Source organism: Strigops habroptila, chromosome 4 (assembly GCF_004027225.2).
Source record: "Strigops habroptila isolate Jane chromosome 4, bStrHab1.2.pri, whole genome shotgun sequence".
Lineage (NCBI taxonomy): Eukaryota > Metazoa > Chordata > Aves > Psittaciformes > Psittacidae > Strigops > Strigops habroptila.
The window spans coordinates 10,549,600-10,571,038 of NC_046358.1; the positions used below are offsets into that span (position 1 = coordinate 10,549,600).

General features: G+C 43.5%; 1 protein-coding gene across 11 annotated transcripts in view; it reads right to left on the bottom strand.

Moving 5' to 3' along the window:
- Positions 1 to 5,218: 5,218 nt before the first annotated feature.
- KTN1 (kinectin 1) overlaps positions 5,219 to 21,439 on the bottom strand; it is a 79,791-nt gene continuing 63,570 nt past the window's right edge. For 4 of the 11 annotated variants that reach the window (XM_030483187.1, XM_030483186.1, XM_030483193.1 and 1 more), the window contains 12 exons: positions 21,225 to 21,311; positions 19,326 to 19,415; positions 18,128 to 18,208; positions 17,588 to 17,677; positions 17,406 to 17,498; positions 16,009 to 16,080; positions 15,469 to 15,552; positions 15,190 to 15,273; positions 12,756 to 12,839; positions 11,364 to 11,456; positions 6,671 to 6,794; positions 5,219 to 5,566 (listed from right to left, as the gene is read on the bottom strand). In XM_030483187.1, the coding sequence (XP_030339047.1) occupies positions 5,562 to 5,566; positions 6,671 to 6,794; positions 11,364 to 11,456; positions 12,756 to 12,839; positions 15,190 to 15,273; positions 15,469 to 15,552; positions 16,009 to 16,080; positions 17,406 to 17,498; positions 17,588 to 17,677; positions 18,128 to 18,208; positions 19,326 to 19,415; positions 21,225 to 21,311 (987 nt within the window). In that variant the 3' untranslated portion in view covers positions 5,219 to 5,561. Of the gene's footprint in view, positions 5,567 to 6,670; positions 6,795 to 11,363; positions 11,457 to 12,755; positions 12,840 to 15,189; positions 15,274 to 15,302; positions 15,358 to 15,468; positions 15,553 to 16,008; positions 16,081 to 17,405; positions 17,499 to 17,587; positions 17,678 to 18,127; positions 18,209 to 19,325; positions 19,416 to 21,224; positions 21,312 to 21,439 lie in introns of those variants that run through there. The other 7 variants (XM_032919883.1, XM_030483189.1, XM_030483196.1 and 4 more) reach the window with 4 other exon arrangements.

Here is a 21,439-nt window from a genome sequence, read left to right on the forward strand (position 1 = left end):
CTCGTCCCTGTGAATGATGGAGATGGGCTTAAAGTGGAAAATGCTCATGGCTGTCAGGAAGACAGAGTTTCAGGGACTGGAGGGAAACCCAAACATCCATCAGGCTGGCATGATTTCTTTCCCAGCTATGGGAGCAGGAATGCCTGCAACACCTGCACCTCGCAAGGGTTTTGTCACTGGTTTGGCCACATGCTCTTGGTTTAAGGGAATGGCTGGGAATGAGAAGTGGATTTTGGAAGGGGACCTCCCTCAGCAATCACTCGAGCAGGTCTTGGCGTTCCCATGGATTGTTCCTGTACTCCTGGTCTCCCACATAGACACAGGAAACTCCTCAAGGCCTTTATGACCCAGATGAAGCTCCAACTGGCTGAGGCCACCTCTTGGTCTCCAGTCCTGCCCCTGGGCAGGCAGAGCTCTCAGCAAAAGCAGTATGATCTGTTGCTTCAGGAAGTCAGTCCAGACTTACTTTAACCAACTCTGGGAAATAAAACACCATGAAGACACTTGGCTAACCCTCCTCCCTCCAAGAAGTGACCCTCACCCATCATTACCCCTCCCTGGCCACTGCAACAGGGGAGCCCAGCCACAGCTGACATAGGATCCACAGGGATTTATCAGAGCAAGCTAAATCTCCATATAGAGATGAAAGCACGCTACTAGTATTCCAGCATTCAAGCCATCTCCATTGCATTTTAAAGCTTTTGGAACCTTAGCATCCCATAGTATTACCAGAGACTCTTTCTCCCCAAGACCTTTCCTATCCAGACAGGGCACAGGCATGCTCTGGACGCATGAACATGATGTTTGCTGGAAGTTGTTTAACCAAACAAATCTGAGTATGTCAAGGGGCCCAAACAATGAAGGGGAGCTTCTGTACAGTGCTGGCCATGCTTACCTAGGAGTTGGATTGACTCTTGACTTTGCATCTTGGCTAAGATTGGCCAAGATATTGAAGCCAACAAAGCAAGCAAGAAATGGCGTTTCTCACCTTCTGGATGCTCCCTTAGAAACTCTGGCCAGCAGCAGCTCTGCCCCCTCACAGCTTCCACCAAGACCTGCAGAAGAGCCCCACTTTAACCCGACTGTCCAATGTGAAAGGCAGAGCCCTGCCAAAACCAGCCTGGTAAGAGACTTGGAGAGCAGCAAATCATAGAATGGCTTGGGTCCGAAGCGCCCTTAAAGACCACCCAGTTCCAACCCCCTGCCATGGGCAGGGACACTTTCCACTACACCAGGTTGCTCCAAGCCCCTGTGTCCAACCTGGCCTTGAACACTGCCAGGGAGGGGGCAGCCACGGCTTCTCTGGGCAACCTGTGCCAGGGCCTCACCACCCTCACAGGGAAGAACTTCTTCGTTATATCTAATCTAAATCTGCTCTCTGTCAGTTTAAAGCCATTCCCCTTGTCCTATCACTACATGCCTCTGTTAAAAGCCCCTCTCCACCTTTCTTTTAGCCCCTTTGGGCACTGGAAGCTGCTCTAAGGTCTCCCCGAAGCCTTCTTTTCTCCAAGCTGAACAACCAAACACTCTCAGCCTGTCTCCATAGCAGAGGTGCTCCAGCCTTCTGAGCATCTTTGTGCCCTCCTCTGGACTCACTCCAACAAATAAATGATTCAAGGAAATGCACAGCTGGCTGAGAACAGCACTGCAAAGACTGCAAAAGGCAGCCAAGGTCACACACCAAGCAAGGGGGACACGGGGACCACCAGCACCCCCCACAGTACCAGCAGCCCCGGGGAGAAAAAAAAAGACAGTTGCGTCATTGCAAGGGGGTTTTATGGCAAAATCATTTGAGTTATTTGGGGTTGAATTCAAGCTGCATGAGATTTCTTTTTTAATCACAATAATAAATAGCTGAGTGAGTCATTGCCTGAGAAAGCCCAACAGCAGCTACTAGATAAACAACTTACTGCTCACGTCTGCTGGATACAGCAGGGAAAGGGTGGGAGGTTTGTGCTTAGGGATGAAGAGGAGGCAGCACAACTTCAGTGAGAGTAAACAGACAGCTCAGGGCCTTCCCCTGCGTTTCTCATTTCCATTTTGAAGGGGCTGATAAAGCACAGAAAGGAGAAGCCAGTTTTGTACATGAATTTGGCTCAGCAACACTCAATAGCCAGCACCACACTGTAAAGTGCTCAGCACCGAATCACATGCGGCTTACCGTGCACACCTTCTCCTAGCACAAATCACCCCGGCCTTGCAGTTTAAAGAAAAAATCCATTGCCAGCATCGGAACATTCCCATTTGGGCTTTTTCCAAGAGAAGTGTCTCTGTATCCACTAGCTATTGTCTCCCCCTAGCGCGGGCAGAGACCAACCTGCCTCCTGCTGCAGCTCCAGGCCTGGCTGGGAACCAAGGGCTGGAGCTCCGCAGAGAGACAGGAACTGGGAAAACACACCAAGTACCAACTACCTTTGCACTGATGAATCAGCCTCACATAGACACCACTTTGGGTTTTCGTCTTCACGTTTTATCTCACCTGATGCTCAAAGAAGAGGGATTTCTCAGTGACCAAATCAGCAAGCTAAAGCCTTCCAAATCTGAGAGGTGGCTGCCACCAGCTGCATTGTACTAAGGGCTGGAGAGGACACTGAGATGAAACAGCATCCAACCCTCTTCCCACTGCTCCTGGGAAACCATCCTAACCTCTCTTCACCCTTCAGAGAGGGGATTAGGGTTTGCTTAGCTGTGCTTCTCCAGGGATCTTTTCACAGCTGCCTTGAATACCTCAGGGCACCTCCTAAAGCAAAATAAAAACCTGCACTTAAACTTCAAAACGAAAGATTTTGTGTCTGCTCTTGGGAGGATTTCTGCCAAGACAGAAAGGGAATGATACTGCAAATCTCTCCCCTTTAAACTACGCACTGCAGCAGCACCTTCACTCCCTGCTCTGCAGCTTAACCCAACAGAAAAATCAAGAGTCTGAAGACACAGCCACATTTCCATCTCCTCACTCACGCTGCCTCTGCTCCTCCAAAGGCTGTATCCAGAGGCATCCCAGACACTGCTGTCCCTTCCAGGAGCATTTCTTCCTTGAAAAAGGCACCATCAGCATTTGCCAAACCCATCTTTTTTAGGAACAAGGGACATCATTTTACCTGGAGACCCTAGTCCTCAGTGGGTCAGAGAGGGAGGCAGGATGAACACAGCAGCTCCAGCTGCACCTTCACAGCACCACATTGGGGATACATACAGGTGAATCAACCCTGCATCACTTGGTACACATGCAACTTGTGTCTTGTTTACCACCAGCTTTCCCAGGACCTCCAAAGCCACGTGAATGCAGGGAGGGAGGCTACTGATGCAGAGAATTCACTAGTGCCCATCTCTGCATGCCCTCCAATCAGCAACATATGTGGCAAGATGTGCAGGAAGGCTCTCAGCATCCCTGGACTAGGTATGCACATACAAGGGGAGAATTGTTACCTGGTGAGCCCAAGGAGGATGGGAAACAGCTCCTTGTGAAGAGTCCCTGCCGTCCATTGCCCTTATCCGTAAGGGGAAAGCAGCAAAAAACAGCCAAGACAGCACAGAGGACCCAAAGGGGAGTATGTGAATCAGGGGAAGGATCTTCCACCCAACTGCACACTAGAAACACGTATGATAGCAGAAACTCAGGTCTGCTCTCCCACATGACCACCACACCACCTCCATGACCACATATTTTACTAAGTGACAAAAGCTTCAAAGAGGAGGAGCTTCCAAATTGGGGTGGCTATGGGGGCTCTCCAGATGGGCAGGGCAGCAATCAGAGCAACACAAAAACCCAGCCCGAAGCACCATTACTGAAGCTTGTGGGTTATGTTCATAGTTTCAAAACAGTCAAACCTGCATGGAACCATTAAGCCACTTACCTCCCAAAATAGGTGTCTGGACACCTGCCAAAGGATCAGCCTCTGACCACAACTTGGGCAAGTGCACAGAGCCTCCAGGATTCAGGTTTTCCTTAGATCTAGTTGCAGGGAGTGTCCTGGCAGTAGAAATGCTTTCTACTTCAAACCACGTATCAGACAGACTAATAGCACTTGAGTTTTTACTCAATGAAATAACATCTCCAAAGAACATGAACAGTTTAAAGGCTACAGCTGAAATCCAAGGGTAGCTTTTGTGAACACACACATGTTTTTCAGTTCTCTCCCTCTTCTGAGCTATTTCAAAACTCTCAACAGGACTTGCATCATCTAGGAAACCACTGGATCTGTGTAAGGAAGAAACTTCTTCTCTTCACCCCTTGTACGGTGAAGGGGGGGGTAAGAAAGGACCAAAATACCAATAATCCCATGAAGGTGCGAGTGTGAAAAGCTCAGGGTGAGCAGTTTGAACCATTTTACCTCTACAATTAATTCATGTTGGCTCCTGTTTTGTTGCCTTCTCTCAGATAATCATCTCCTCAAGTGTTATCAAGAGCTAAGCAACAACTTGCATACGGAAGAATCTCCTGCAGAACTGAAGGGTTCCTCCAAAACACACTTACAAAAACCCAAAGCAGAGGAGGGCCACCTGCTCCCCCCACACCCCCAGAAGAATCCCTGTCCCATGTCCCCCCCCCATTTGTTCCCAACAAAGCACTCAGTAACAGAGCACATAAACCACCCCCATGAAAGTCCTTCCACCACAGACTCCCATTCAGGAGGCAGGTCTGGGGCAAACAGAGATACTCTGCACAATGCAGGCAGCTGGGCAGGCTCTTCCAACACTCCCACAAAAGCTGGCTTTGCCATATAACCCAATGCTTCTAACTGTTCCTTCCCCTTGTAGTCTCAGATTTTCCCCCAAAGACAACACATGACATGGAATCACAGCTCACGTGATGGTTTGCCGCAGATTTCTTCTATTTTTAAAACCTTAGTATCTTTTCTTTAAAAGGAAGACTCACTCTGAAGTTTGCAAGGGCCCCAGTCTGCCTCTTCTCAAGCTCGTGCCTCCTCCTCTGCCCAGAAATAAGTACACTGAGTGCAGCACAATGCTTGTTTCAGGGAGGGGAGAGGTGGAAATCTCACCCGAGTCATCCATGTCCAGTTAAAAGAAGAGAGCAGGAACACCCTGAATAATAGCATCCCTTTATTTGCTGACACCATTACAAAAACTGATTACATTAGCAACAAAAAAGAAAAAAAAAAAAAAAAAAAAAAAAAAAAAAGAGTGTTTACTCAAGGTTGAAGTCAGAGGCAGCTAATCCCAAAAATGTAATCCAGTAAAACAGTGTACAACATCGGTATTAAAATGTTATATCACATCGCTGACTCTACCACATTGGAGTCTTCTGAACAAGTTTTATTGAGCAAAATAAGATAAAAGACTATGTGTTTACTGTCTCTCCAGGAATGTAAAGGTCTAATTATCCAAACAGGTTTGTTTTTATTATAAAACTAAACTCTGGAGGTGTCTACAGAGTTGGGGTTTTTCTTTAAATCAGTAGTCTAACAAGGATTAGAAAAGACAAAACTCTGTTCAGTGTTTCTGACGAAGTAGAAAGGGTGAAAACATAAATAAGGCTTTAATTTGGCAAAATATAATACAATGCCTTCTGCTATCCTCAAATTAACGATTCCCCTGTGACTTCATTCTGCAAAAGAAACAAAACTCCACGTCAGCCGAGCAGTTTCCAGAGGGCAGTGCTCTAGCAAATCCACCAGCGCTTCAGCAGCTCACACCAGCCGCTTCATTAGCTTCAGCCCACAATGAAGCCCAGAGGAACAAGCCAGGTTGGTGGAAGCCTCCCAGAGCAGAGGCCAAGGCACAATTAGCACCCTCCTCCCATGTGCACCAAGCCCATCCTACAAGACCGGGCTCAACCCATCATGAACACCCTGCTACCAGGTCTGCTGCCCATGCTGTATTACAGAGCCAGGAGCAGAAAAAGAGACCTAAATTATGAAAAGCCAAGTCCCCGTCCTCAGTAGATGTGAGGCAGTTCTGACACTTCTTGGAGCAGCATGTTCAGTGCCAAGGCGTTGCCGCCTCCCAAACTGAACAGTTCACAACTCGCCTTCAGACCTGGCTCACAGCTCATCTGGTAGAGGCTGCATCATCTTCCTGAGAAAATTTCATGTCTCGAGTTTATCTGACCATCAGCTAGCTTTGGGTCACTTAAGAAGTTTACCAGCATGATGCAGTCAACCACAAAGGCTCAGGTTTCCAAAATGGTTGTATATAAAAGCTTTGTTTGTTTGTCTATAATTGGATAAAGAGTTCATGCCAGACTGATGCTTCAGATACTCATATCTCCATGACCACAGCAAGCCATTGCTGTTAGCTCAGTGAAAGCCCAGCGGATTACTTTACATCCCCCACCCCAAAGCAAACAGAGCATGGAAGTGTAGACATTTTGCTTGTCTAGCCAGGACAAAGGAAACAAGGCACAGGCACTGGGATAACAAAACTTCAGGAAACCTGCTGCATGAAGTAGCAGGTACTGGAAGAGAGGGATAGAGAGTTACATGCCTGGAAAGGGACACTGGGATGTGAGATTAGTCCCAGCTAACTGAAGCAGGAATCCAGAGAGGAACAAATCCAGAGCCTACTAGAAGTTTTTGATGATGCGCACATAGGAAGTCTCAGATTTTGACACCTGACTTGTTAAATCTGAACAGGTTCCCACCATCACAGACCAGTGTCCTTCCCGGCAGCCATCCAGCAGTTCAACTAGATGACCACAAGCCACACCTACCTACTATCTGGTAGTGTTCTCGTCCCTTTGACAGCATTTGGCTTACTGAAACAAGCAGCTTCTTGAGATGACCTACATCCTGGTTAAGATTCACTGCCACATTTAGCCTTTTATCAGTCAATTCCTGGAAGGGGAAAAAAAAAAAAAAATCATTAAAAACTCATTTACAATCTAATTACCAAGAAAGCCTAGAATTAGATCCTCAGTATAAAATTACAATTCCTTGCACAGATGGGAACAACTCTTGTAAGTCAGAGGGTTACAGCCACATTTAAAGAGAACATGGTTCAAAGTCAAGAAGCCATTTCCTGTTCCAGGGAATTACCTGTGCACACTGAACACTGGTGAAAGCACCGTGACCTCTGGCTCCCACCCTCCCTGCCCAGGACTACCCTTACTCACTCCTTCCAGGAATTGTGCTGGTAACCACAGCTGGTCCAGCCTCAGCAGTTAATTGCCCCACATGCCCACAAGCCTGGATAAAAATCCCATCCAGACAAGAGCACATGGTTTGTAGCAGTGACGATGCACCTAGCGGGAGGGATGACTTCTGACCTCACAGCTGTAACAACAGGGCTGCTGGACCACCAAGGACTTGGTCTGTATGAGGATCTGCAGGATGGTGTCCTCAGCAGTACATCATACCCAGCACAAGGCAGCTCCAGCTGTGAAACCATTCGAAACAGCTTGCTGGAGATATACACCTTTCTCCACCGCAATGCTCCTGTTCAGGTTCAGGACATGGGCTGCTGCCTATCACCTATCCCACCCTCTGATCTGAGCCCCTGGGAAATTCCTGCTTGCTAATGACACCTGGACTTGGATGAGGACTTCACAAAGCAGTCTAAGCACCAGTCAATATGGAGAAAAGGAAAAAAAAAAAAAAGTGCTACCAAAAGCTAGGAAAACTGGTTTCTGCCCTGAAATTAAAATGCTGAGCTTGGGTTTGGTTTGGTTTCTTTGGTTTTGGGTTTTTTTTTTTTTTTAAAAAAAAAAATGTCTTCAAGGAGTTGAACAGTTTATTAGTAGTGAAGTGTCCCAACTCAAAATGGACTCTTTCCCTCTTGCCTGCCCTCCTCCCCAAAGCAAGTCTTACTGAGCTAACAGTGATATAATCCCTTGTTTATTGCCTTTATTGATTAGCTCCTTCAGAGCTAACTCCCCATCTAGAACACATTACTAGTCCTTATTCGCTCATGATACGGATGTGCAGATAACCTATACGAGAGCTTTCCATTGCAATTTAACAGCTCAAAATAAGCACCTCTGCCTCAGTGTCAGCAATACAGAAGTACCCAATTCTCAACACAAGCCCAGGGGTGTTCACAAGTGCTCAGCATCAGCCAACCCCAATCCAACAGCAAGCTGTTTTACTAACAAAATGAGACTGATTGCATAATACTGTTGCAAATCTCTCCCTAGAGTTTCAGAGAAATTAGAGCGAGTTCAGAGAGGGCCACTTTCCCAGCTCCCACTTGGCTGGAAACGCCTCTAGACTTGCTGTAATGCGGAGCGAGCAGTAAATCAAACTCAACCACCTGCACCATTACAGAAACAACTATGGGCTCACGCAAGAGAACAAAGCAATATACTGCAAAGCTTTTACTTGAGTGCAACTGGTAAACATTTTTTTTCTGTTAAAAAAAAAAAAAAATCATTGGGAATCTGTATTAGGGTAGCCTTAACCTATTTTACCCTTATTAAAGTAGAAAATCAGGCCTGTCAAGACTGAGACTTCATTTAGCAATCTTACAGAGACTGATAAAAGTGGAAAGGCAAATGCAATTAGCATCCCAGCACATGAATGAATCGCAGGGCAGACCGACAGTGCTGGGGATGAAAGTGCATGTGCATTAGCACAGAAGCAGCAATGAAGGAGCCTTTCAATTCCCTGTCAGCCCTCACCTCTGGGAACAGCTCTTCTCTCTTATTACTCCCTTCTGTTTTGTGACTTCACTCCTATCAGGCAGTGTCTACTCATGAATTATAGACGCATTCCCAACCCTCCTGGGGCCAATCCTGACCAGCTCCAGATAGATTTGAGCTCAACACAGTCATACTGCAGCTTCTGCTAACCCAGGAGTGCAAGGCTGCCTTACAGAGTCCTTGCTGTCCCCCAGCCCCATGCTCTCCAATACTCAGAGCAGAGCATGTCTTTGGGATATGGAGATGAAGAGGAAGGGGATGGTAGTAAGGAAACCCCTATGATCACAGACCCAGTAGCTGAGACACATACTGAACTGACAGATTCCCCTCCACTGTTCTTTATACTTATGGCATTTCCAGCTTTCAATGATGGAGTGTTTTACACTAAGATTTGGGGGGGAAAACCACATTAGATTTCATATAAGCCTCAAAATAAGTTTACAGCCTAAACAAGCTGCTGAATATGAATGACTTCCTTAAAGCACACTAAAAGGCATCCTTTAGTCATCATCTAGTCCCATAAGTGACAAGGAAGCTGATTAGAAAAACCAAATGGTCTATTTTTAAATAGAAAGAAAAGGAATCTAAAGAAAACACACAGAATGTGTTTGAGGGTTTACGCAAGCATCATTTCTCAATTTTGTGGGTTGATTCCAGTACTCAGAAGGAACAAATATGCTAATTTTCGAGCACATGTTTTCACGTCAAAAAAAAAAGAAAAAAAAAAAAAGACAGACACTGTTGCTAGGTAGAAGTGGCTGGAAGACTTTCTTTTTTAATCTGAGAGCTATTTTAAGCTGGGTTTTTAGGCTTCTAGGGAGACAGCTTCTGGTTCTGCCCCTCCCTAAAAAAACGCAGCAAAAAGGGCTTGAGGAAGAAGATAAAGAAGATATTCTAATTCCAGCCTCTGCCAATGGCTACCTGTCAGGAGTGCTGCTTAGACAATTAAAGTATTTTTACTAATGAAGTCTTAATTACAGGTTTATTAGGACTGTTTTTCTACACTCTTCTCCAGAATAAAGCAATGGATATTCTGGAGGAAGCCTGGTTAGGGTTCCACAACGTGCCCACACAGCTACAGCAGAGCAATTCATGAGCCAGAGGGGTTACGGAAGTTAAGGCTAAAGCAATTAAATCAAACTGCAGACTCGGGCCACTACAGGGCATAACTAATGACACCCGTCTCAGGAGCGCTCGCCAGTGTCGCCAGTCACAAAGCCTAACAGCTGATGGCACTGCTGTTTTGACATACCACGTAGATAAGCCATAAAGGCATAGCAGAGAGCAAGCAGTTTGTCATTGGTTTGAGGAGGGTTTTTCTTCTCCAGCTTGCTGCAGACAGGGACACAGAGCACCTGACTGCCACCATCACCAGCTGGCCTCCTGCTGGCAACATGGGAGAGGGCCCAATACCCTCCTTTCCCTCCAAGGAAACCAGCTCACAAGGTTGGGATATCCATGGCCTCACAGGCCCAGCTGCATCTCTGGCTCAGACATGGCGAGCCCACAACACAAGGGCTGATCAGCCTCCAAGACTGATCACTCTGTGAAAGCCATTTCATTTCTGCTAATGACTACAAAGGCAAAGGCTTTTCTACAGTACTCCTTAGAGGGCTCCTAGCTTCATCTTGCAGCTGATGAAGCTTCTACTTCCAGCAGCTAAAAGAAGTCAATATAAATTATTCGTCCTATCAGCAAGTGCTCCTCTCCCCCTCAAACAGCAGTGTTTCATTCCAATCTGGGCATCAGAAGAAAGTGGGTAATGAGTTCCATTGACACCACTTAGCTGCGTAAAACATGCTCGGAAAGCGTCTGCTTTTGCCTTGCTCTTCCCAACTGCCTTCCTGAAAACCATTCTGAAGTTATTTTGAAGCCGGTGTGAAAGCTCTCATTTCCAGAGCCCAGTTACTCAACCACTTGTACAGGTGGTATCTTTTCAGGGCCAGCACTCTTGAGCACCAGCTATACAAGCAGTTCAGGAATCATCCATGCTAATGGTAATTCTCAGACTCAGGTGAGTTACCTGCAGGTGTGAAAACAGGCCACCCCAGAGTCCACCCAACTCCAGACCCTGAAACTGCAATGCCATTACTGGTGGATATAAACACCAGTAGTTGCAGTACTCAAGTCTGTTGCTTACTGAAGCTAGCAAGATTTTGCTGCTGGACCACATCAAGATCAGCACAAATTCCCAGGAGCCAGGACCAGCTGAAGTTGAAGTCTGGCACCTACTAGTGGCTAAGGACATGCTCTTGCCCACAGCTGCAGATAACCAGAAGGGTCAATGCTCTGGCAAGAGCCACTCTGGTGTTACAGGGCATGCGAGACTGCCTTCTTTCTTTGGCATTACAAATGTCAGCAAGTACCAACCCAACAGTTAGTATTTGAAGTTCATTTAGTTATCAGCAGATTTATTTTTAGCTTCCCTTCTTGAAAGGGACAAGTCTGGGATATTCCCCATTTTGCCCAAACCAAAAAACCCACTGGAAGTCCAGATCTCATGTCTGCAATCTCTCCCCTTCTTCCTTGCAAATGTGAGCAGCAAGAAAGAGGTCACGATCCAGATGACAGCAGAACTCCCAATGCATCCTTGGGATACAGCTCCAAGACACCACCCTGACAAGCTGTAGGACAGGAAGTTTCATCAAGCCTTAATTTACCATCAGTAGCACACATTCTGTTCCTTTGCCAGACCTCTCTTCCAAAAGTTCATACTTTGCATGAGATTTGCACTGCCCCTGAGAACAGGCTCAAAAGAAACACTCACCGACTCTGTGCAAACATCGCTGTTTTCAATAACATTGGCATCCCCAACAACTTTTCCAATTTCTCTCTCAAGCGATGCCAAAGACTCCTGGGCCTATAGGGGAAGGAAAGAAAGGAAAGAAAGAAAAACAAAACCACACAAAACTGGGGAGAGACAACAATTAGTGAAGGCTGAGAAGAAAATTCCCATCTCTCCAAGAGCCCTAGAAACACAGGAAATCACTGTTCAGGAAGAAATCTGTTTCATACCCAATTTGCTCAGGGGACCAACATATTTGCCAAGATTGACATGTCTCCTTACAATCAGCATGTTGCATGTCAGCCTGCCTGCATTTGAGAACAATTCTATGGGGAAGCCTTTAATAGTCTCACGTCAAGTTAATAGGTAAAAAATTGTGCAGGCAAATTTTCTGTGCAAGAGTAGCAGGTCCCCAAAAGCCTAATATTAGATCTGCATTTATAAGGAATATACCATGAACCATAGACATCAGCCCAGCTCACTTCATATGTCAACTTCCAACATAACTGTCCTGAGCAAAATGTTTTAAACACATTATTACAGCAGGTCTCCTTTACCTTCTCACCTCCTGGCACTGCTTTTGTGATCATCTGTCCCTGTCCCACGACAAGACTTAACTCCACCAACAGCACTCACCACTCCAGTGCTGCAAGAACGCAGCCCAGTTTCCTTACTATGCAGAAGGAACAAGGTGTTCTACAGTCTGGAGTCAGAGCTCAGCCCCTCTGCAGGCTATTCTTGCCTCCATTTATCAATTCTCCCATGAAAGGTTTGTTTCTGGGTTGACAGACAGCACTGAGACCTCTCATGCTTAAAGATTTCCCATTCCAATCCATCTTACAAGAGTGGCCATTGAGGAAGAGCAGAGGTAACCCACCTGCTTGTCTCATCAAGCTTGCATAGCGCTAACTTTAAAGATTTGCAGTCTCCTGGGCTATAGCCGATTTATAACCACATATAAGTGGGCAGATGGTTGTAAACCAACTTGCAACCCACTGCCATTTGAGACCGGATTTAAAAGCTTCAAGCTGTGGGGTGGGGTGGGCTTTTTGTTAGGCTAGATTTCTTTAAATAAAGAATTACTTGTCAGCCCCAAATCACCACTTGTTCCCACTAGCATAAAATTGTCCTGCACAAGAGACTCTTTCACAAAGGATAATTGAACTGAACTGTTGCATTTTTATCATTTCAACAGACATGCAGGTACCCTGCATGACACCCACAGTTCCAATCACTTGGGGAACCAGCGAGTAGAGTAAGGCATGCTGTCTCCTCAAGCTGCTAAAATAACCACGTTTTCCAGCACTGCAAAACTACAGATCTTTGGAGTTTTGATTACGTTTATATCTGTGATTGTTACGGGTCTCTGCTTACCTTGGGCAAGTCACCAGCTACCTTCTGTCTCTCGTTTTGATCAACTTTGAGTTTTGATAGTGTTTCATTTAGCTGTGTTTTCAGCTGCAAAATAGTAACGAAGAAAATCAGTTTCCCCTCACACACACACTGAGATTTCATCTGTCTGTTCCACGGATGATCCCAGTGCAAAGGGAATAAGGTGACTAACAATTATTGCACACACTGGATTAGTCAACATGTACGATGAGGTTTACAAGGACAGTCAAGGAAGAGAGACTCCATCTGTAAAGATAAATGTAAAGAATGGAAACTACAGAAAACAACATGGTTGGCATCAGCTTCATTACACGGTTTTAACTTTTAAACTGTATTGCCAGTAGGAATATTGGCAATATTGACAGTACATAAGCCTCTTTAGCACTCTTACCACAAAAATCAGCCCAGACTCCAGCTTAATTCACAGCAAATATGCAAAAATGTAGATTGTCAAATTCCTAATTCAGGCTAAACAGTAACTTTACTGCCAAATAAACTAAAAAGCTCTACTTGTCATCTTAATAAAGCACCACTTCTTATAACTATGTTGACTTATCCAGCCTGTTGATGTCACATCAAGACATGAGTCACTGACAGGGGTATATTAAGTTGTTGATTGTGTTTAGATTCAACCAAAACACGTGAAACTGTTTCAGTCAAGAGGCACGAACACCTTGTACTGGCTGACCTTAACCTACAGCCTTCTGAAGGACATAAACATTTTTTTAAAGAATATTTCAACATAAAGAACCAGCCACAGCACTTAAGGCTTGAGCGTGAAATAGAGTGCTGACAAGAAGCTCAAGTGCCAGTTTTGCTGGATTTGTGCGTCTGAAGTGCACCATGCTAATGTTCAGTATTCCTGCTGTCAATCTTCTTGGGAGCCAGCAGGGGATTAAAGAAGTGAACAATACACTACTCAAGAGCCCTGAGTTCTCACTGATTCTAAACCTACATGTTATATTTGTCTCACCCTTGGAAGGTTTTCCTTTTTGGAGCACCTGGTCTGGTGGATGCTGGTTTTCTACATTTTGGGGCAGCACTGATGAGCTCCTCTGCATTTTCAGCTTCTGTCCTTGTTCACTTCATAAATTAGTGGGAAACACATTTTGAAATCCCATCGTTTCTATTCCTCAAGCTCCTGCCTACTGCAAAAAAAGCCACTCATATACAATGGACAGCATTCCCAAGACATTTACATGAAGGTAGTTCTTTACCACCTCCTCATGCTCCTACCAACACAGCATCACCAGACTGCAGAGTGAAGCTGCCCTAGCAGGGAGCTCAGCTTTTTAAACTGTTGTTGTTACAGACATAATAGATTGTTGCCTCTTTTATTCAAGAGGTTGGCGTTTACTGATTAACTCTAAAATATGCACTCAATTCCCATTTCCCTTGCTTTCAAAATGAGAGGCTTTGGTGGCTGAGGCAGGATGCTAATCAATGCTGTACTAGACTTCCTAAGTATACTATTAACTTAAGCAGATTGTTAGCTATTGTGGTGGGTTTTTTTCTTTTTAAACTGACTATTTTAACCCATTTACATTAGTGACAGTACCTTGCTGAAATCAGCAGCTCAGCCTGCAGTGACAGGTTGCCCCATCAACTACTTTAAAACCTAACAAAGCCATGACAGGGACAACCTTCCCCGGTTCTGGCTCAAAAGCAAGAAAGCACTGTTCAAACACAAGCAGAGGAAGGATATGACCACTCCTGCAAACTTATGTCACTGAAAAAAAGCGAGAGGGCTCAAACTGGAAAACCACGCATCTTTACGTCTACAGGTCTGGCCTCAGTTAACCCAACTCCTTCTTGAGAAATCATGATATAGGAGTACTATTGGCTGAAAAGCATTTCTAGCCAAACATGCTGTAACACAGTGCATGCACCAAGCCAGCACAGCTATTTAGCCACATCAGGATGCCAGTTGCTGAATGGCTGGATAGTCTGCATTAATCTCAGACTGGATTTGGAGGTTTCATCCTCCTCTAATACAGAGGAGGATGAAAAAGGCTCTGCACAGGCAGGACATGGATACCACAGCTGCATCCTCAAAAGCTTTGGAAAAAAAGCAGCATAGCGTAATCCTCAAGTTAAACCAATGAAAAGCACAACTTTTGTTGGTCTGAGGACATTACATTTGCTGTTGCATATGTCTACAATGTAAAACATTGATTCTCAAGAAGTTTCAGGAATGAAAGTCTTACAGACTTGGAAAAAGTCTTAAGAACCAGACATGCTATTGTTAGGAGCAGAGAAAGAGACAAATTGTAAAAGTCGGACTACATAAATGATTGCAATGGACAAAAATATCAAGCTGAAGAGGTTAGCAGAACAGACAGGATTTGAAATAAGTCTCCGCTTCATAAGTATGCTGGGAACCTAGTTTGTGCCCAACGGAGAACAAGCTTCTTACCAAATTTAACTCTTCATTCTGTCTTACTGCTTCAGAATATGAATCATCAAGTTTTTTCTGCAATTCAGTCAACAGATCTTTGAGCTGAAATGAAGTTTAGAGTTTTAGGATTTGTCTCCTTAGGATGCCCACTTTTCTTCTGCTCAGTTATTAGTGTGTCGCTCTACCCTAAGGTCACAAGCATACAAACTCCTCAGCCACAGGGGCTAAGCATTAGATTAGTTTGCCAGGCAGCTGGGTAACCAAAAAGAAAAAGAACAGTTTGTCAATTATGTTTACCTCTCTGACTTCTGAAACATAAGTAGATCGTTCTATTTCTGCCTTTTCTAGTTCACTTTCCAAATGTTCTCTCTCTTTTTTAAGCTAGAAACAGAAAAACAGAGTTAAAAGTTATTTTCAGTGCTTCCTTGCAGTACCATTTTCTTGATTTATAATTAGCTATAAACTTATATCAAATATTCCATGACATTTAGAAAGAATTTCAAATCAGGTGATTGAACAGCACATATTTTATGTTTTCGAAGTATAACAGTTTAAAAGAAAAACAACCAATCCTGAGATCATCAACAAGCAGTAAACTGCTCAGTCTCACAAGGAAAGAGCCCCAGCAGGTCAGTACAGAAGTAAAAAACCAGGACAATTTCTAGTACCCATCTTCCCTGCTGCTTAAAAAGATTTGCCAAAAGATTCAGTTTAAACTGCAGCACAGACTGCACTAATTGCAGGAGATAAGACCTAGGAAGATCAGAATTACAGCGTAAGCCTAAATCATGTTTAAGTAAGAGAAAGCTTCAAAGAAAAAGAAAAACCTGCACGTACAGTTTCAACTTCTTTGATTTCTTCCTTTAACCTCTCTACCTCGTGCTCCAAAGAAATGACTGAAGAACGCATCTGCAGTTTTCAAGAAAGATAAATATATCATTTAGTTGGGCTGGTGCAATACAAACTCTCCATACACACACACAAGCTTTCTTCTATGATTTAAAAATATTAATGATGAAATCAGATACTCAATGCAGTATACTAAGTCTCCATTAGAACATCTTTCCTATCTTCTCCCAACACAAAAAGTTCTTTGACATATTTAGAGCCCAGATGCCTGAAAGATTTGCAATATAAGGACTAAACCAGTTGTCCATTAGCCATAGTAAGGGAAGTATCTGGAATTGGAGATGGAGACAGGGAATACTGTCTCCATCCTTGTACTGTAGGTAGACAAATCCACCGTATTTAGCTTCATTAGAGGCTGCATACCTGCAGCAGATGATAGCACACCTACAGTGGAAGATCTGACAGCCTTTTAAAAGCCCCTCAAACCAGATGTTTGTAAGTCACCTGTTTGCTCCAAGCTCATATTTTGGTACTCAAATTTACTAAGCAGAATTACTCTAGAAATAATTTCTTGAGAAAAAGCAGTTTGATCTACTTTAATTCTAGATTAAAAAAGAAACATAAAAGACTTTTCTTACCACTTTTCCTAGCTACAGATAGTTGACAATAATGGACTAAGTAGTATTTTAACAGCTTCTAAAATATTTTTTATTATCATATGATACTTAAAATTTAGCATAAAGTCCGTATCTATTCACAAATGGACTTGTTAAAAAACAGGGGCTTAACAGAAATACAGTCTGAGTTGCCAGGATCAAAAAAACATATATCCCTCGACATATTAATGGGGCACATGTACATTCCTGAGTCTTTGGCTTCCTATCCCATCAGCATTAATATTACCATGTGCAATATTACGGGCTGCCTCCTGTATCACCTGCAAAGGACTGACAGAGACTTGTTGTGAACAGTCAAAGACTTTATACCTGTGCTCTTCATTTGTTCTTGCTTCTCTAAAGACAGCAACAGGAATAGCCAAAGTCTAAAGACATCAACAATTCCTCCACTTTTTAGTTTGTTTTTTTGTTTTTTTGTTTTTTTGTTTTTGTTTTTTTGTTTTTTTTTTTTAAATGGAAATACATTCCTTGAAAAAATAAAAATCACTCTTAGCATGAAACTAAGTACAGGAGCACCAAAAATACTACTGTTAGAGATCATTCCTATTATATTGGTTGCAGATTTCACCTTTGCCATCCCCAGGTCACACACGCATCAAACCAGGCAGCTAGGGCTGTTCTACGCCTGCCTCCACAATGCTCGAACTCCCTCTGCTACTTCAAGCAGAAACTACCTGGCTGTTGCAGAAAGCAGATCTTCAGAAATACCTGTTTAAGTTCCTTCTGTGATTCTTCAACTTTTATCTTCCATTTGCTTTCTTCCTCTTCCACACTCCTCTGTAGCCTTTGTAAAATTCCCTCCTAAGAAGAGAGCGGAGTTTGAAAGCTTGTAACAGAAGAAAGGCAGCTTGCAACATCACAAGGCACAGGCAACCACGCATCCTGCTTACCGTCTCTGCCAGAACTGACTTATATTTCTCACACTCCAGCTGCAGCAGTATGTGCATTTCCTCAGCCTCTTTCAACTTCTGTTCCATAGCCTAGCAAAGGAGAAGAGAGACCAGAAGAGTCACGCCTCAGCTGACAGATTTGAGCTCTATTATTTATCTTATTTCAAGTAGCAAGCTGGTATCATTCATTGGCAGGTCTGTCTTTTCAACCCATGCAAAGACAACAGCAAGTGCAATGTTCACATACAACGCTTAACCACAAACTTTGCGAGCTACTGCAATAATTCCGAGTTGCCTGAAAAACCAACAATTACTTGAAAAAGTGAACAGATTTTGAATTTTACAAGTGTTTTCACAACTGTACAAGGTGCTTTTTGAAGATGTAAATACATTTCTGATTTATGCTATGCAAATATCCATAAAACAATTTTCTTGTCACCTGTTTGCCAATTTGAACTTCACAATACAGAGCACAATTTGCAAGATTTATACTGGAAAAAATACACACACACAGAGAAGCTTTCCACTGTTTGTGCCTACCTTGACATCTTCAGATCCTGAAGCCTCTCTCAAGTATTCTTTAGCCATCTTTTCAAACCCACATATCCATTCACTGTGGCTCTGTTGGGAAATGCATTCAGTTAAAGTTGAGAATAACCTCAATAAAACTACCTTCAGACATCTGCCTCCCAACTGCAGGCTTACAAGCAGTGTTTCAGTCCCCCAATTCCCTGGAGCTAACACACATCCTGACAGCAGTTGTTCAGCTAGTACCACACAGAGCCAAGCTGACAGTCAGCGGGCAGCAATCCAGCATGAGGTTGAGACACACACAGTGCACGGGGGCTTGGACGTACTGAAACACAAGTGGGTGACTAAGGTCTCCCTGCAAGGGTTGGGAATCGACAAGACAAATTTGAAGACTTAAGGGAATCTATTCCAAAATCCCTGAGCAGTAAAGCAGATGCTTGCTACGTAATTCTAGGGACCTCACTAGGAAGACTGTTTCATAACCTTACACAAAACCACTTTTTAAAGATTACCTCTCTGAAGATACTTTAGGACATTTGAGAATAATTTTAAATATGAATATTCAAAACCTCTAGACATTACAAATTAAATGCAAACCCCATTTTTCCCACCTCACTTATCATTCACACAATCTAAACCATATGAACCCAGTGCACTCCTCCTCTGCAAACAACTGAAAACCACCAAGAATATAAAATTAGAAATCAGTGGTTTTCAAAGGAACTTTGCAACCAAAACAAACCTTCAAGTACTGTATTAACTGGCACTGAAGCAGCGCAGCTCCTCAGGAAAGGGGGGCCAGCTGTTATCTGCACAGCCACTGGCAAAGATATGGATCCTCATCATGCCAGACAGTGAGCAAACAGGCAGATGACCTTATTTGCCCCTGAAAATTTACTATCTCAGACACAAGATAACACAGGTGGATGAATCAGACGCTGGGGTGGCAAAGAAAAAAAAAAAAGCCAACAAAACCCCCTCCCAAAATTATAATAACTTTTTTTTTTTTTTTAAAGACTTTTGTCAAAGTAACTGCCTGCAGCTTTGCTACTGGCAAGCACAGGGATTACCTGCAGAAGATACTCATGTCCCACTGCAAAAACCTTGGAGCAGAAGGGACTGCAGGGAAATGCTCCAGCCTGTCCAGCGCAGCAGGACCAAAACTCCCCAATGCCAGCAGTAGGGTAGGAAGAGCCACTTCTCTTACCACATTAGAAGGAAGAGAGACTTTCGGGAACAGGTTCTGGAGTAGTTCACGCATCTCCACCTTGGCAGCTTCCAAATGCTGCTGCTTCTCCTAAACCAAGAAAAGGGCTCAACGTGAAATTGGGCAACAATACCCCACTGACCTGGCAATAGCCTCTTTATGCCTAGAGCGCCTTACTTAAGCCAAAAAGTCATTTTTTAAGTGAGAAAGGCACTACAGTCTCTAAAATTGTCAGTAAATTGCTTCAAAAATTGACACTGAATTCCTTCAGAATTTGGCTTTCACATTTGTTTGTGCTCAAGCTTTTATTTTCTTAAGTTCTTCTCCAATCTAGCCTGTTTGTACAGAAATTACACCTTCACCTGTTCACAACACAAACTACACTGTGCTGAGTAACTGCATCACACCAACCCTGCCACTCAAGTTAAGCAATCTCAAAAGCAAGAAGTTCGGTTTTGAAAAATCCACACTTAAACCATTTTAGGTGGGAAAAAGTCGCCACAAATTGACATCACCACATAAAAAACAGAGACTTAAAGTCAAAAGGAAAGTTTGTGTTAATGCACATTTGAACCAGGCCAAGAAAGCAAGACTATCTTCTAAATATTATTTTTAAGTACTCAAGAGGGGGACTGTTACATCCTTCTTCCCCAAGCTTGGATGCAATGGGAAATAATTATTAGAGCTGTGTGACAATCTCCAGGTTTTCTTTGTCATTGTTCTGCAAATATAAACACAGAGAGCCAAGGGCACCACAGATCTATTGCTCCATTTATTTAACATTAAAAGCAGACCACAGGACATTTGCTTGCTGCGCTTGTGGCAGATTGGTTTAATTTAGCTATATGACACCCAGGCTCCCAAGTAAGTTTAAACGCAGAAAGCCTGAAACCCTGCATAGAAGGTAGCTTTCAACAAAAAACCTTCACTAATATTTGGATTTGGTTTTTCTTTGACATGAGTGTTACTGCGCCTTGCTGCTCTGAGTTCCTTTGCTGCAAGAGATCATGGCATTAGTAGGTTGAGATTCAGAGACAGAAACAAATAGGAGACATTAGGTTGTGAAGTTGTGCTAAGTGTGTTAGTTTTCAGCAATTTAGGAACCACCAAGAAGTGGCAAATGGCTGTTTGATGAAGTCTTCCAACTGCAAGAGAAAGCAGGCAAGCGTTAGCACACAGCAAAAGCAGGTACACAACTTCCCTGAATGCAAGGCCGAGTGAAGGGCAGAGACATCTCCAAAACACAGACACACAATCCCAAACCAGAGCTCCTCTGCTTCTAGCTACCTGACTTGTGAGGGGGTTTTTTAAAGTTATTTTGATGCCTTTTTTTTTTTTTTTTAAATTCTGCACAGTGGCAATTAGCACCAAATCAGGCTCACAGCAAATGCAAGCTCATTCAGAGCAATTCACACCCTGTATCATTTTGAACATTGGCTCTGATGGTATTTGATGAGCTTCATATGCCTTCAAGAAGGAAATTCACAACTGTGGTGACACCATTTTCCTGAGAAATTTCCCAGGGTTTTTAACAATAATTTAGTCCTAGTTCTTCCAATAAATCTATTGCAGCACAGCAAAAGCCCAGTAGGAGAAAGCAGGGTGCTCACCAGCAGTTTTTATTCTAGAGCTCCCCACAAGCAAAAAACGACTCACAACAGCTCTAACAATTACGCAAACAAATAAAAAAAATCAGCATGCCCACAAGCTAAGGCTTAAAATAAATAAAAGAAACCTAAAGACAACAGGAAGAAGCAGAGGTGAGAGTATATGAATGATCACTCAGAATAGACTATATTTAAATTGCAGTAAAAGTTAAATGCCTCCAGTTCATTTAAAAAACCAGCTGCAGATCTGCTTCTAGCTTAATGCATCGTTTCTAGCAGTTAACATTACAACCTTGGCAGTCTTGTTCACTTTGTCCTGCAGCAATTTTTCAGTTGATGCCAATGCTTCCATTGCTTTCCAGTTTTTCTCCCGAAGGTCCTAATCATTTTTAGAAAGAATGATTTCAGTTCAGCCAATATTCAAACTGTTTCCGCTTTTACTTCAGAGATATATTTTGCATTACATTCCACCATTTGCATTTAAATGCTGGTTACTGCAAGATTATT